We start from the raw sequence: 16758 nt of genomic DNA, 5'->3' as shown, positions 1-16758 counted from the left end.
TATTTTTGCCAGAGGTTTTGCTTCATTTTAAAAAGACGCGGGTTGATAGCAGCTCACAGCGGCTGCAACCGTCTCCAAGCAACCGCGACAACAGCGTCAGTTCGTTGGGATTCGGGGGCGGGGTTCCTATAGACCTTTTTCACGCTTCCGGGTTTTGAAGCGGATGTTGAGTTCGACGACTTCCGGTGGCTACAGCGTTAGCGTTAAAGGCTTGGAAAATGGCTCAAATTCGGCGCAGTTGTTTTTGTTCAGTTCCTGGTTGTTCATGTGGGGCAAAAAGACAACCATATCTGTCCTATCATGCGTTCCCAACGGACCCGAAACAACGGAGGCAGTGGATCCACGCGATCCGAAGAGATGAAGGTCCCAACTTTTGCATAAAGTCAGGGAGCACGTTCGTATGTAGCCGCCACTTCACGCTGCAGGATTTTGTCAGCAAATCCGCCACCAGACGCCTTAAAAGCAGAGCTGTTCCTTCCCTTTTTGCCTGGAATAACTTCACTGCACCAGCAACGAGAGAGTCTGCTTTCAAGAGGGCTAGGAAACAGCTTTCTCAGAAAGCTAGCCTGGCTAATGATGCTACTGCCGACCATGATTATATGGCACATCCACCCCCAGGTAAACGTCAACTTAAGATAGTACATTGTATACATTTGCCATGTAAGATAATTTCAGTCAAATATAACTATTACTATAATAATTTGTTTATTATTATGTTCACATAATAATGAAATCATTTTTATGAGATGATTTCGGCTAAAAGGTAGCGGCACAGTTTTTAGCCGCTACTGTGCCTCTGATGACCAGATCCGATTCTACACCAAATTTCCATGTATTTTGTGGTCGTTATGTATCACAATTTTGTGGAGAGATTATGTATATACATACATACATGCTCCGACTCACAACATGTATTGATCTTCACAGAAGTAATGTTACATCTATATAATTAAAACTTCTTGCTCACTGTATGTTATGCTATTTTATTTTGTGGTTTTATAGGTGCACTTGATGAAGCTCTGGATTATATCAAGGAGTTGGAGGCCAGACTTCAAAAAGTGAACGTGTCTGCCACACTCTTTAGCCGCTACTGTACCTCTGATGACCAGATCCAATACTACACCAAATTTCCATCCGAGCGTGTGTTCCGGATCTTCTGGGAGTCCATTGAACCCTCTGCATCACTCCTTGTGTACTGGACCAGAGCACAGAAGCTTGGAGAGGAAGCATGTGCTGAAGCCAGCCCTGCCCGCTGCATGCCTCTGATTGATGAGTTCCTGATGTACTCATTCAGGGTAGCAGTGGGCATGAAGGAGCAGCTCATTGCTGACATGTTTCAGGTCAGCATAGCTACTGTCAACCGAGTGACCATCACTTGGGCCAACTACCTCTTCATTGTGTTCTCTTCCATCAACCTGTGGATTAGTCGTGAGAAGGTAAAAGCCAGTATGCCTCAGAGACTTCTGAAGTTCTCTCCAAATGTCCGTGTCATCTTGGACTGCACAGAAGTTGCTCTGGAGATGCCGTCATCCCTCGCCTTACAGTCTGAAACATTCTCTGCCTACAAGAACCACACCACTCTGAAAGGGCTGATCGGAGTTGTTCCCTGTGGGTTGGTGACTTTTATTTCAGCGTTGTACGCAGGCTGCATCTCAGAGAAAGAAATAACGAAGGTCAGTGGAATCCTTCCTCTGCTTGAGCCGGGAGATGAAGTCATGGCAGATAAAGGCTTCCTCATTCAAGACCTCCTTTATAAAGTTGGAGCCAAACTCACCATTCCACCATTTAGGCATCCTGGCCAGTTCAGCAAGACAGAGGAGACCCAGACCATTGCTCTACTGCAGATCGTTGTAGAGCGAGCAATCACCAGAGTCAAGTGCTTCCACATCTGGGATTCTCCGCTGCCTCTCGCTTTAATCGGAACTGTCAATCAAATCTGGCACAACTGTTGTGTTTTGGCAAATTATCAAGGCCCATTTTGTGTTGCAGACTGAATTATTTCTGTATGATAATTGCTGTAGTGCTATGTAAGAAGTTGTTTAAACATCTACACTTAAAAACAAAATTCAATTAAAACACACCTGAGCAGCATCCTGTGCTATTCTTTATGTATTTTCTTGTTTAAGTTGAATTGCAAAGAAAACAAATCAAGTACAATTTACAATATCTAATAAAAACAAAAAAACCCTCAGCTATTTCATGTCTTATAACTGTACACTGATTTAAATCATGCTGCAAATTAATATATATCAAATCTAAACAACTATAGTTGCAAATACTTAAAAAAAAACCTTAAGAAGAAGCAATTTTAAAACACGGGTTACAAGAAAACTGAGGTTAAGAAAGCAAATTTTCATAAATTATGCAACTGCCTTTTAAAGAAATTTGCACATCTGTAAATGTTTCATGAGTAACAACTATTTGCACCGGCAGCGTGCAAAAACTGTACATCTTCACATTGGGATTTGTCATGTCTCTCACTGTGAAGAGAAAAGTGATCAAGGTGAAAGACTGCACACCTGGTTGGACCAGAGGAGGCGGGCCTCGCTCCACTCCCTGCACTGATAAACTGCAGAACAGGAAAGTTGAAGTCAAAGCTCAAGAGAGAGAGGAATGCTTCAAATATATTTTCTGGTTTAACTCAGATGTGAAGTCTCAGTTTGATTGTGGCTTTTGTTTGATTTGGTGCATATAGGCATTAAACGCAGTCAAATTATCAGTGTAGGAAGCAACATTATATAAAACTAAAGATGAGAACAGAAGAAAAAGAAAAGCGAAAGGGTTTCGTTCTGTTTACTTTCCGTAAACAATAATACAGGATGTGTGGTGGCACATTCTCCACCTTAACTTCCTCTGGATGGCTTGTCGTCTGGAATGGATGTTGTGTTAAATCTCCTGAAAAAGAGCAAACAAAACATCTTAGTGAATTCATCTGACCATTTAGGACTTGTGGGTGTTTTTGCACACCACTTTTTGAGTTTAACAACCATTTGCACGCTGCTAATGAATTTCTCCTTCAAATTCACACCAGTCATTTGGAGAATGTGCGCACTAATGCCTTCCTGGAACAAACAGGGTAATTCCTGGCATAGTTTCTGGATGCTTGCACCTTTGTCTAGATGTGTGTAAACTGAACCAATCAACCACTTCTTCTGCACACCCCTGTTCATACTAAATCTCATTAAATTTCTTCTTTATATCTTCTGCTTGCAAGCTGTCAGCTTTATTATGTCTCAGAATGGTAAATACGAGGTTTTTCCCAGCTGTCTGAACACTTTCTTTCCAAGTCAGTCTGTTGGTTCTAATCATTAATATCTAACCATTTTTCATCGCTGCGGTACAGTTTGCCTTTTCGGTTTTTCAAAGTTCGGCTCTACCGCCTTAGTAGCCAGCATCTGTCATTGTATTTTGAAACTATCAACCCAGTTTGGCACACATGATGTACAGCCTCCTGAAAGTGACGAGGTCGTGGTGGATGACCATGGCGAGGCTGAATCAGAGGCTGGAGAGGAAGAGGAAAAGTCCACCACTAGTAAAGAACACATCAAGTTAGGCGTTGAAGTGCCCGAGTCGGCAAAAGTACAAGAAATGAGACATGAATGCACAAAAACGTAAATGTTGTTTTGTTAATCTGTTCATAGCATATTCTGAGAAATTAACATTAAATTCAGAGCTAAATATTGTGAAGGATGACCTGATGCAATACTCCTTAAACAAACACAGTAACTTTATTTATTTATTTTTTTAATTTTGTGACGCTCAGGACGTTTTATCAAATTCATGCCACTTTTTGAAAAATGACTACAGAACCCGTGTTTCCCATTAGGAGTCGGTATTAGTAACTGCCATCATCAAAATCAACCAATCAACGCTTCAGTTTAACACAGACGTTCTTGAAAACAAGTGGATGTTTAATTAGTATGAATTACAGCTTTGATTGATTGTGATAAGGGAAAGAAACACTAACCAGATTTTAGGAAGAATGTTTTATTTTATATATATATATATAAATATATATATGAAAACCAAGCGCCACAAACATTTTCGTATGTCATTAGGATTCAGTGTCAGCGAGCAAACAAAGAAGCCGTAACTAGAATATGGAAATAAGTTGCTCTGGTGTATACGTTAAATAAAACGCATCGTGAAGAAGGAGAAACCTCAGATCTCAGTCACAGGACCAGATCTAATCTTTGCGATGCTCGCCCTTCCACCTCTAATGATCTGGTGTTCCAGATAAATATACAAAATATAACAATTCGCCAGTGGTGGCGCCACCATTTTTATTCATAAAGACCTGAAACGAATGTATTTAGCCCTGCTGAGTGGATCACCTTCAAGAGACATGGACTATAGCGGACAGCTCCAACTGCAACCTTTGACCTCATCAGTGCTACTTCTTGAAGTCTGTGTAACATTTTTTTAATGAATATTCTTTCTCTCCATATTCAACCGTGCATGTTTGATAGAAAAAAAACAAAAGCAATACTTTCAGACTCTAAGTTGTCAGACGTTGCTGCAGGTTTTAATGTGGTGGTTTCAAAAGCTGCACCCACATTTCAGCGTTTACAGGATCACACCGAAATCCACAACAGCACAAGATGGTCTGTATAGAGCAGGGAAACCAAGACGTGGCGAACAGTTTCATGTGTGTTTGATATGCAGCAGCCATACCTGAAACCAGTTTAACCAGTTCATTGGGATCTTCAGCAGATCCTCACGTTTAGGGTTGTCAAAAATAATCGATATTTCAATATAATCCATCCTACAAAAATTACTATTCAAAGATAATCACATATGTAAGATCTGATACATTCACTTTTGTTCAATTTCAGGTCACAAACACTTAGATTCACTTGAGCATAACTGTTCTGAAATCACATGTAGGTTTGTGGCTATTAGTTTAAAACCACATAAATAAATACAAATATTTGTGATTTGCAGAAAAAAAAAAAAAGCAAACTATTTTGGTTCTTTAATTGGTTCCGATTTAATGTTTAGTTAGAAGCAAAAACTCAGCCAGCAGCAATCTGACCCTGAAAACCTGTCAGCTACACGGCAAATTAATACCAAACTTTTAACAAACCATTAAACAGGAGTAGATAATAGAAGGGCAAGCCGTGTCGAAACCATCCCAAAGACAGGAAATGGATGAGGCTACAGTCTGATTAAACAAGGAGGGAAAAATCTATCCAATTAAAAAAGGTTTACATGAGTCTTCCTCACTATTCTGGCAGGTCCACTCACACCACCGCCACGATGAAGACAAGTAGGTAGCAGGGAAGTGAACCCCTCCCAACATGATGAACGGGCACAGAAGCGCAGCAGTGGCGCCATCTACCGCCGGGCCGCCTCGTTGCAGCATTTCTCTGGAAAATTCACACCGGTTCTATGGAGGGTTAGAGGTGACACAATGAAATCAATAAACAGGCATTTAAATCTCCCACTAACTAATTAAGTGTGTCATAAAATTATTAACGTTATTAAATTAAATTAATAATTAAATATACCATAAAATTATAAAATATGCAATTAAATAATCAAAGATGTGTCTAAATAAAATCTACCTCTTAAAACAATGGATTTCATAATAAAATGTCCTTTTAAAGAAAATTTTTACTTAAAAACTATATCTAAATCTAATTATTTTACTTAATTTGACAGTTTGAATTATTTCATGGCAACTGTACTCACGAGCCATGAAATAAATAAACAGTGAAATAATTAAATGTTATTAAAAGTTTTCATTAAAGGGACATTTTATTATTTTAATTCATTATCTAAAAAAATATATTTATTTACTTCAAGAGACATTTAATTGCATATTTATTAATTTAATGAAACATTTAATATATTGATTATTTGAATAACTTAATGATATATTAATAATTTTATAATACATTTAATTAATTAATGAAAGATTTAATTTAAACATTTTTCATGGCATATTTATTGATTTCATTGTGTCACCTCTAACCCTCCATAGATTCGCCACGGTGCCTCAAACTGAGCCATATCAGACGTAAGTCTTATCCAGCTGCAGTCTGGAATGGACCTGAAACACATTAAGCAGCACAACAGGAAAGCCCGACTGACATTGAACTCATCTTAAATAGCTGATTAGGCTGCGACACTACGAGTTTCTATTTACCTTTTCCACAGCATTGTAATTTTATTCTGTTTTCATCACCTGTAAGTCATAATCATCAAAAATTACAGGAATATTTCACCCTATGAGTGACGACACTGTACACGAGTAGATCTGTAAAAACAGATCACATTAACTTAGAGATCGGTCTCTTCCTTTATGTTATGAGTTACAATGTTGCCTGCTATCAAAGTTCAACATGGCATGAACTCAATCTGAGCTCATCTTGAACTTGCCAGAGGGAACAACGGAAAAGTGAAATCTGGCATAATCCCAATATGCAAATTTATGCTGATTACATTTATACATGCACAGATTTTTAGATTTTTATTTTGCACGTCAAATTTTAGGATTTACGCAGAGACCTGCTGATCAACTATAAATACATTCGGACAGTTATTGCTCTGAAAATCCAGTGTTTATCAAAGCATGTGTATACAAAACTGTTTTTAAAATTACATCTTTGGTATCTGCTAAACATGTGTTTCTGTCATTCTACAAATGTCACCTGGGTTGTGTGGCCAGCGGTCATTGTCACTGTGACTTTTTCCGTAGAGCTATAAACAGAAGTGAGACGTTTTCAGGCACTTGAAGAAGAGCAATATGTCAACATCGAGCAATGGCAGTCAGTGGTCCTCCAGGGAAATGTAATCAAATCTTTACTTGGATAAGTAAACAATCCTGTTAACTTGGATGTTTACATCCCAAGCACAAACCCAAAAGTACAGTGACAGTGTGTAAGATCCTTATAGTTACAGTTTTCATTCATGAGTTTCAATAAAGGGAAAAGAAAACATTCCAGACTTGCACTTAGAAAAACATGTACAAACTTGCAGTGCCAAAAGAAAAGTCTCTTTTTTCCCCCTCTTGTAACGACATGGTATACAGTCAGTCGGGAAGGCATGTTTGTGCAGAGGCTCTGCAAATTAAACCCGTTTCTCCGCTTCTGATTCAGTGATGTTCAAGTACAACAGACAGCTTCTGCTGCAGGAAGATCTCGCTCATTTTCAGGACATCCTCCGTTACCAGCGTTACTGACTGGTTTTCTCAATAACCAGCTGCTTTTCCAAGTTTCCTGTCGTCAGACACGGCACATATGCAGCCGTCCTTTTTCTCCACAGCATTAACCACATTGTAGAATTTTCTTGCCGTTTCGTTTTTGTGCCCCATCGCCCTGAGAGCCTTGATAACACCCTAAGGAGAAGGGAGGAAAATGGGATGAGGCCAGAGCGATGCAGCGCGTTCTCTGACGCTGAAACTGTCACAAACACTGAAATCACCTCGTCAAACTGGGGTTCGAACTTCACTTTGTTTTCAGAGTCAACATACACAACCGGAGTATCAATGGCCTCTTTAAGGCTCTTCCCAAACCAAAGATGGTGGATGAGAGCCTGAAAGAGAAAGATGACAACAGACAACTGCCGTTCAGACTGATCACTGTCAGGAGAACAAGAGGAATGATTGGAAATGATTGGAAACTCTTTCAATGGAGCGCCAGTGAATAAAAGAGAGTCAGAGAGAGAACGATGTGGAGCTAATTTTGGTGAGTCTCATCTAGTGTTCAGTATCGCTTATCGAATTCTGGTTTATTATTAATAAGGGGAATATTTATGCAAATTTATCTTCTTCCACACTCAGACACTAAGCTATTAAAAGTAGCAAACATACATGCCTTACAATTATTCCTCCCCCTTGAATATTCAGACTTCCATGAACTTCACTGGCATTTTATGTGAACCTAATAGTGAAGCGTGCATGGCTTTCACATTTTCTTAATGTATGAACCACAGACAAGTGTAAGATGCTTTCATATTCAGCCACAATGAGTGAACACCTTTCGCCAGAATTTTTGACGCTCTCTGAAAGCACATGTAGGTTTGTTGGGATAATTGTAAAACCGCAGGAATAAACCATTCATTGGGAATGTTTTCCAACAGGCTGGTTTTGTCTGTCAAAGTATTTTTGGCTCTTTTGCTTTGGGGTCAATTTTCATGTTTAATTTGGAACAAACAGAAGGAAAAGAAGAGCCAGCAGCTTTATGAGTCTGTAATCTGATTCAGCTACATGCAAATCAATACCGTGTGAACTGCACACCAAACAAACCATTAGACATGAATAGATAACAGGAGTGGAAGCTGCACTGCAAAAACACAAAGTCTTATCAAGCAGTTTTGGTCTAGTCGCCAGTGCAAACACTTGAAATAAGACAAAAAAATAAATAAAAGAGCTTGTTTTTAGTTAATAATTCCTTAATACTGATGAAAAAGTGTAAGTTCCACTGGTATCTTATTAATCTTATAACAAGACATTTTTCCCATGTTAAAAGTGAAATAATCTGCCAGTGAAACTTGTACTTTTTCCATCAATGTTAATTAATTATTTACTTAAAACAAACTCTTATATCTTGCTGAAAAGTTATTTTGTCTTATTTCAAGTGCACTAAGATATTTTCACTGGTAACTGGACCAAAACTACTTGGTGGAAGTGAATGAGGTTGATTAAAAAAAGAGGGGATAACCTATCTTTCTCACAATTCAGGCCACTCCACTCGCAGCGCTACCATAATGAACAAAAACTTTATGCAACAAGTTGCTGCATATCAGAGGATCGTTCCCAACCAACTACAGTAAACAATGAAAAAGAGTCAGGTTAATCTGATTACCGGGAAAGATGTTATCGACCCTTCCACAAAAGTCCGACAGCTCGTTGTTCAGGAATATTCCAGTGCTGGGAGAGTAGACCTTGGAGCCAAACCTGTTAAGAACATGTACAAGTCAGACGCCGTGACCACAGAGCACGCAGTTTCGTTACTCCAACTCCAGAATGAAAATAAACAGGGAAAGAAAGCAGGAGCGATCGGGTGCTGACATGTGGTTGATGGTGCTGGTGACGGCGACGGCTGACCCGTCTTCGGCCAGAACAGACACGTGCGTGGTACCCAGACTGTCCAGATACGCGGTGAGATTGTAATACGGGTTATTGTGTGTCCTGTCGCTGCTGATCAGGGTGCCTATGTGTTTGGCAAAACTTTCTGCTATTATTTCCTTTGCCATCTGGGAAAAGTAAAGGAGAACACACAGAAAAATGAAATAATATATTTTTTTTAAATTGCATTTGGGTTATTTTCACTCATTTGGCTTTTGATACTTTTTCGCTTTTTGAATCTTTAAAACTTTGCAGTCCAACAATCTGAAATCTATCGTTTGTAAAGAGTGAAGGGATTTTTTTGGAGGATAATTTTCACTGATAAACCAGGTGAAACGTATAGAGAATATTACTAACCCCGACTTAAAAATACACCTACTCAAATCAAAATGGAGGGCAACCGGATCTGTATTATGACGTTTGATACCAGGAAAAGCAGGAGTGACGTTCCATAGGAGTGACATTGTGACACTGCTCCGACCAACTCTCTACTGACTCCACCTCAGCAGGCTAAAGGTCATTTAAATTTGCCAGTCAAATTAAGTGTGGAAGATTATGATTCTGTTTTGCAGTGTTTTCAGGAACTGAACCATATCCAAGCTCTACTTAGAAACCGAGATGCACTGATTAGACATTTTTTGGCAGGTTTCTATAATATTACATCAAACGTCTTCAGCCTGTCGGTACAGGGGTTCCAGAAATGTCCTTCTTGCTTTCCTTCCATTAAAAGGTAATCGGCTATGAACACTTGAAGCACTGCTGACATCCCACCATGTCCCTCTCCTACAATGCAGGTTCAACATCTTTAGATTAGGTTTGACAAGGTTCCCTCACATTAAAAAAGTGTTTACAAGCTAGCTGCAAAACAGGAAAGTTAACCGCGGGTTACTAACTCTGTCTACACGGTCACGCATAATAGCTACGGTGGAATAAGACGACTAATTACGATAATGCATAGGAAGAAAGAAAAGGAAAAATGCTGATTTGAGATTCACATCATATCAAATTTGTCAAATGCGAATGTGAAAAATTCGCGTTAAACACAACTGATTTCAATCCACTTATCCATATTACAACCAAATTATTGAAGCAGTCATGTTACCAAAAAGCAATCATTATTAAATTTATTGTGTTGCTTGTATGATGCATTTACTGGTTGAGGAAAAAATTGGATTAAGAAATTTTTGACCATCTGGTCAGGGCCAGGATTGCAAAAAAAAATAAATACATAAAAATAAAAAATCGTCTGGTTCCAATCAGCAGCTGATTTTTTGGTACAATCTCCAACATCCAGAATTATTTGTAAATCTATGAACACATACATTGAATGTTTAATTTGATACTTACTTTTTCTGATTTGAAGCGTGGGTCCTGAATGTGCCTCTTTAGTCCGTTGGCAAATTTAAAAGCTTCAACGTAGCGGTGATAAAACCGAATCTTTTCCTCAACAGAAAGAGGAGCCGACCTCATCTGATACTCTGCAAACCAAGACAATAGTATATTTAGATATATATCTTAAAGGGACAGTATTATGTGTTTTCCATTTTATAGCACAATTAAGTAACTATGTTACCTTCAGTTGTTATAAAAATGCTATGCATATGAAATATGACTTTTCTTTACGTCCTGATTTATCGCCTCGAAATTGGGTCACTGTCTCTTTAAAAACTCCAGTTCTTTCTGAAACTCCATCAGGAAGTCACCGCGACGTGGCTCCTCTATTAACCCCTCAACAAGGTTTTTTGTTTTTGTTTCCAGTGTTGCTCTGAGAAGTAGCTTGTATAATGAGCTCAGCAGATGTGCAGTTCTGCCAGGTGTTTGCTAATTGCTACTGGCTAGTCTGAAGGAGCTGAGTGAGGGAGTTGCAGGACGGGCTGCTCTGAGGCGGAAGCTTCGACACTGCAGCTCTGAGGAGGAGCTGAACCTCGAAGGCGGAGCTAGGTCCTACCAAATGTTTTCCAATGGTTGCCACGGGAGACTCAAGGATTTCTCAAACATGCATTAGTGAATCAAGGCCACACTCCAGGTATATTTTTGAAGAGGGAAAATAACATCATAGCACGATGAAAAGCTCAATAAAGTTTACATGATACGTCCATTTAAGCTGAGTTGTCACTATGCAATTGCTTTCAAAGATTGGTCAAAGAATTAAGGACAAATGTCCTGAAAGGTAACATTCCCTGATTTCTTTTTTTTTTCCACGTTTCAAATTTGGGAGTAGAACGTAAAAAGAAACAGCAGCTCTGACGTCTGCATCCAGCAGGAACCTTTCATGATGTTGAGGACGAGGCTGAGGAGCGGTCCTCCTGACGGGGGTGGGGGTATGTACATCTGGTACTCTCCCACTGGGACAACCCACGCATCGGTCACTGTGGCCTTATATGAAGCCAAATCGTCCAGTGTGAGGATTCCTCCTGGACAAAAGCAATGAAACAAAATAAAAGTGACACAAACAGTTTTTGCTGAGCAGCTCACATAAATCCTGATATTTAACAGATCTGTGGTGGTCTGAGCCAGTAACATGGCGCTTACATTAATCAGACTGGTTTGTAATTGGATCACTGTCACAGAGAGAGAGAGAGAGAGAGAGAGCTCTGTGAAACTCTGAAGGTGATACCTTCCTGCTGCACATCACGGACTAAATCCTTCGCTACTCTTCCGGTGTAGAAGACGTCCGCTCCTTTGTTTGCAATCAGCTCCAAAGTGTCGGCCAGTTTCTCAAACTTGATCACGTCTCCGGTCTTCAGCAGGGTTCCAGTTTCATCTGAATATAGTTTCCTGAGAAGAGGAAGAGAGATGCTTAAATCTGTATCCCTCATTTTTCTGAGCCAACCTGTGTCTCTCTTAAGACACACCTTGGGGTCAGCGAATTGTTAATGAATGGGATGAACAATCCTTGGACCGGAGGAATAGGGAATCCCTCTCTGGCCAGCTTGATGGTCGGCTGGAAGAGCGTGGCCCACGGCAGTTTTCCATAAAATTTGTGGGCCAATTCATAGCCTCGAATTTCCCCCGGCACACCAATCCATTTGCTTCCTGCACAGACGAAGGAAGGAACAGAGTTAGAATATGTCTGCTTCTCTGCATTGAGCTGCTATTGGGCATAGAGCAGAAAATATAGACTTTACTTTGGTTCTTTTTCTGAATTGTGCTGTGCATTTAACGTTGAGTCAGTCATAAATAGCGCTTTGAAACGCTACTAGTATTGACGTCTTCTGCCTTTCAATCAAAAACTCTCATTCTGGCTTTCTTGGTCCCCTTCATCCACTGACACACAAGTTTTTTGTATCTGTGCCTGGAGAAAGCTACTGAAAAAGTTTGGTGACAGACCATTGAAATGATACGTCTGTTTAATGTTGAAAGTTTACAGCCAGCCCTCCTTCTACAGACTTATATTGTTGCCCTTCCTTCTTTGCAAAATATCTCCAGCTCACTTGAATTACACGGAGAGCATCTGCGAACATCAACTTCCCAAGTCCCGGCAGATTCCAAATCCAATTTAGACTTTGAATAGGCCATTCTAATGAGACAGGCGGTGTATCTCTGATGGCAAATGTGTCACACCTTTCAGTTTTAACACAGCAGAAGACCAATAATAAGCTCTGCTCTCCACTTACAATTGAAATCTCCAGTGACTTTCATAAGGTGTTTTTGTATTTATGTACTTTTTGGTTGTGTTTGATATTATTGTAATTTATCATGCTGCCTTTGAAAACTGCCAAACTGTTTTTGTCTCACAATAACAGACAAAAGAAAAAAAGATGATTCTGGAAAAAAAGTGATAATGACTTTAACAGACCGACTCGGTCTTTATGTGTCACATGACATTCAAATGAAATACGCAACAGTCTCTTTCAAGTCACCAAGCATGAAGTATTACTGCAGGTCCAGAACAAAAAAAATAATAATATAAAAAATAAGCTTTCCCTTTGTGCAAATATTTTCAAATCACAGCGAATTCCTCAAGATCACCGAGGCCTGTAAGAGAGCTGATAACACAGAGTGGGGAAAAAAACAAAAAACAAGAAATATGCCCTCTGCAGATAAGGAAGCACATTCAGCAGTTTGTCTACCTACCTGCCAGGTTTAATGGGCAGGACTTCAGCAGATCAGGGTCCACCTGTGAGGGCGCAGTCTCCCTGGAGTTGATGATCTTCACTTGACCTTTAACAGGATATTCACGGAATCATCGCTCATTGTTGTTACATCAACAACACCGGTGCTGCACGCGTTTGGCTACATGTAGACATTTCCTCACCAGATCTGTCCATGACTGTGAAAATGGACCCCCCTCCGATCCCCGCGCTCTGCGGGTTCATGATGCCCGTGCACAGAAGCGCGGCGATGGCGCCATCTACCGCCGAGCCGCCTTGTTGAAGCATCTCCCTAGAAAAGTCAGCCCGGTGTTACTGCTGCGTGCCAAATGTTATTTTCCACATGCGTAGGTGTATGCCGAGCCGAGCCGAGCCAAGCGCCATCGTAAATTAACTGCACGCGACAAAATAGTCTTCTCAAACACGTTTGTTCCGATTCTGACTGAGTTTTAAACTTTTACACACCACAAATGCGCTTCTAGGTGGAGCAGAGCTCAAATAACCTGCAAGGATAAACACAAGGATGTCATTCGTGACAGCTGTTTCCGGGAAGGAGGTGATGAGTAAAGCAGATATGTAAAGTTTTCCAATGACTAATGAAGAGGAAAGTGTTCATCATCACTCACCTTCCAATCTCTGAGCATTTCCTCGTGTCTGCAGCTACGGCAGCTTTCGAGAAAGTGTCGTCCGCGCACGTGCGTCTCGTAGTGACAGTTATGATCACAATGATGGCGATCATCATAATAACAAGCAGCAAGCAACAAGTGTACACCCTGGCCTTGGATCTCGCCATGCCTCGCTGCTCTCGGTGTGCACCAGGCTGATGAATCGAGCGATCTGCGGGAGTGAAGGGCTGCGCACCTGGTCGGACCAGAGGAGGCGGGCCCCGCGGGGCCCCTCTCCACCTCCCGTGCGCAGCACAAGGAAACGCTGCAGAAAAAGAGAAGGTTATCGTAACAGCCCAGGGGATCCATGCCAATGTGTTTCCGCCTCCTTAAGGTTTCTCATCTGTGGTTATAGTTTTGTTAGGTGCAAATATGCGGAAATGTAACCGGAGGCAAAAATCCGTTTAAAAGAACAACAATAACAAAAAAAAAAAACACTACCGATTTGAAAAAAGAAGAAACATGTGTATACATTTGACTATTTATTACTGTCTTCTAATCAGTGTAGTGAGTGGAAATCGTTAACAAACAAAACTAAATCTTGCCAGTAGTTGGTGTTTGTTTGAAAAATACATTTGCAATGTTGCTGCCATTGATGTTCTTAGCAGAAAACTGCAAACCTGCCGAAACACTGAGTTCCTTTAAATCAAATCTAAAACCCCACCTATTTAGATTTGCCTTTAATGACAGGGACATTATTGGATTCATATTTGATTGATCATTCACAATGATTTTGATGATGGCATTTGACAACATCTAATGTCTATTGCTTGTTTTATAATAATCGCTTCCTGTAGTGTGTTTTTATGATGTGAAACTCTTTAAGCTGCCTTGTTTCTGAAATGTACAATGAAAATGAACATGATGATGTTTTTACCAGGACGCTCTTATTATATAAAGGCGGCGTTTGTTTTGTTGAAAACTGTATGCAAACCCTTCACACCATCAATCTTATTAACCTGGTCTCCTCTGCAGGCTGTAAAAACTGTGACAGGTTGATGCTATTGGGGTAGAAGGTCAAAGAATGTGAGGTCAGGCTTGTTGGGTTGGAGAAAAAACAATAGAAGAAGACTCGCTGTTCTTCACAGATCACCATTTTGAGCAAGAGTCTAAATAGCCTATAGCTTTTGCTGCTATAGTTAGAGGCTACAGCAGCAATAGCTATAGGCTAACATAGCCTAAGCTATGGTAAATTATTCTTCCTAACCCACTTTTTCACGTATTTAACTTTTGGGTTGAAAATCAGACAAAGTATTCCAGTCAAGCACGAAACCCTGTTTTAAGTGCTAAGTCATCCGACATCTAGTTTCAATCAGTCTAGTCGACAAGCATATCCCAAAGTAGGTTGGGGATTTAATCGTAATTTTTGCACTTGCGTTAGTGCGATTGGAGGCACTAATACAAGTACCGCCTGAGGGGGAGGAGGCTGAAGAATCTTGAGCTACAAATAACTAAGATCTAGACAGGTTTTTAACGAGGCAAACAAGGCTGAATATACGAAAGCAGAAATTAGAATGGGGTAGTTGCTGCCGAATAACGAGGAGGGAAGACAGAATATCAGAGGTAGCACACAAGAACAGGACGAGCAAAGTAAAAAACCCTCCAACCAAAACAAATTTGCTACTACCACTAACGTAACGTAAAGTAACGTAACATAACAAAACGTAACGTAACATAATATAACATAACATAATATAACATTTCTAGACGTCCAGCCTCTTCTCATTGGCTCCTTGTAAAATTCAAAATAGGATGTAAAGGGACTGCGACAGACGTGAACCCCGCCTCTCGCCCGGAACGAAGCTGGGGATAGGAACCAGCAACCCTCCCGACCCCATTAGGGACAAAGGGTGTATAGAAAATGGATTAATAATTCACTGTATTTTCCAATCTGTTAGCAAATTAAGAGTTGTTTAGTACTGATAAAAGAAATTGCGTGGAAACTCTTTTCATATTTTTATATTCAACAAGTTATTTGAGCGTAAGAAAGCCTTTAGCTCTCTCTGCCCTCCTCCACGTAAAGCCACCGACTTGTGGACCAGCCGGGGTTCTTCAGGGGTCAAGCTTTGCAACAAACTATCCCCTCACCCCACCATAACGACTGCTGTGATGAAAACCTGGGAGGACGCGGAGCATCCTGGGAAATGTTGTATACAGTACAAACAGAAAGGCAGGCGATATGCGGAAGAAATAACTAGTGCACAATCGGAAGTGGGCAAAGTTTACTTTCAAAGTAAAACCACTTGCGACATATTGGGAGAAATATGTGCTGGGTGTTATCACACGACTATTTGTTCGATTGAAAATAAATAATCATCCCTATATCTCTATGTGACGTATCTGTTAACAGCAGAACAAGAGGTTGAATCAATCCTAAACCAAGCATGAAAAGGTCTGCACATTTTGTTTCTTACATATGTCGCCTTCTCATGTGTCAGATCCAGATCAGTAGCTTTTGCTAGAAAATGTCTCAGTAGAATATAGAAGTGGAATCTGTTTACTTGCAAAAAAAAATAAAGATTTTCTAAGCAGGGGTGTCAAACTCCAGTCCTCGAGGGCCGCAGTCCTGCAGTTTTTAGATGTGCCACAGATACAAAACACTGGAATGAAATGACTTAATTACCGCCACCTTGTGTAGATCAGTTCTCCAGAGCCTTAATTATTCTATTCAGCTGTGCTGCAGCAGAGGCACATCTAAAAGTTGCAGGACTGCGGCCCTCGAGGACTGGAGTTTGACACCCCTAAGGTGTGGCGTGCATCTCAATATGTAGAAACCTTTTGCTCCAATTGCAGTGTAAGTCTGTTCCAGCTTTCACATCTTGACACAAATATTTTTGTTCGTTCTTGTTTACAGATTTGCTCAAGTTCAGTCAGATTGGGTAGAAAGCATGTGTGAAATCTCAAATCTTCCCAGAGATTGTCATCT

General features: G+C 40.3%; 2 protein-coding genes across 2 annotated transcripts; one reads left to right on the top strand and one right to left on the bottom strand.

Moving 5' to 3' along the window:
* Positions 1-119: 119 nt before the first annotated feature.
* Positions 120-2084, top strand: LOC122828302. The gene is made up of 2 exons (XM_044111736.1): positions 120-618; positions 1003-2084. Exons 1-2 carry the CDS (start codon positions 219-221, stop codon positions 1992-1994), a joined length of 1392 nt encoding a protein of 463 aa, XP_043967671.1. The 5' UTR covers positions 120-218; the 3' UTR covers positions 1995-2084.
* A 4376-nt stretch (positions 2085-6460) lies between these two features.
* ggt5a (gamma-glutamyltransferase 5a) lies at positions 6461-14135 on the bottom strand. The gene is made up of 11 exons (XM_044111735.1): positions 13794-14135; positions 13332-13459; positions 13151-13237; positions 11929-12109; positions 11691-11851; positions 11341-11487; positions 10421-10551; positions 9017-9201; positions 8774-8902; positions 7429-7585; positions 6461-7342 (listed from the first exon to the last, which is right to left on the bottom strand). The coding sequence occupies exons 1-11, from the start codon at positions 13958-13960 to the stop codon at positions 7196-7198; spliced, it is 1620 nt and encodes a 539-aa protein (XP_043967670.1). The 5' UTR covers positions 13961-14135; the 3' UTR covers positions 6461-7195.
* Between the last annotated feature and the right edge of the window lie 2623 nt (positions 14136-16758).

The sequence above is a fragment of the Gambusia affinis genome, linkage group LG03, assembly GCF_019740435.1.
Source record: "Gambusia affinis linkage group LG03, SWU_Gaff_1.0, whole genome shotgun sequence".
In the NCBI taxonomy this organism is placed as follows: domain Eukaryota; kingdom Metazoa; phylum Chordata; class Actinopteri; order Cyprinodontiformes; family Poeciliidae; genus Gambusia; species Gambusia affinis.
The sequence above is the reverse complement of the archived record's forward strand: the minus strand, read 5'-3'. Positions and strand labels throughout refer to the sequence as shown.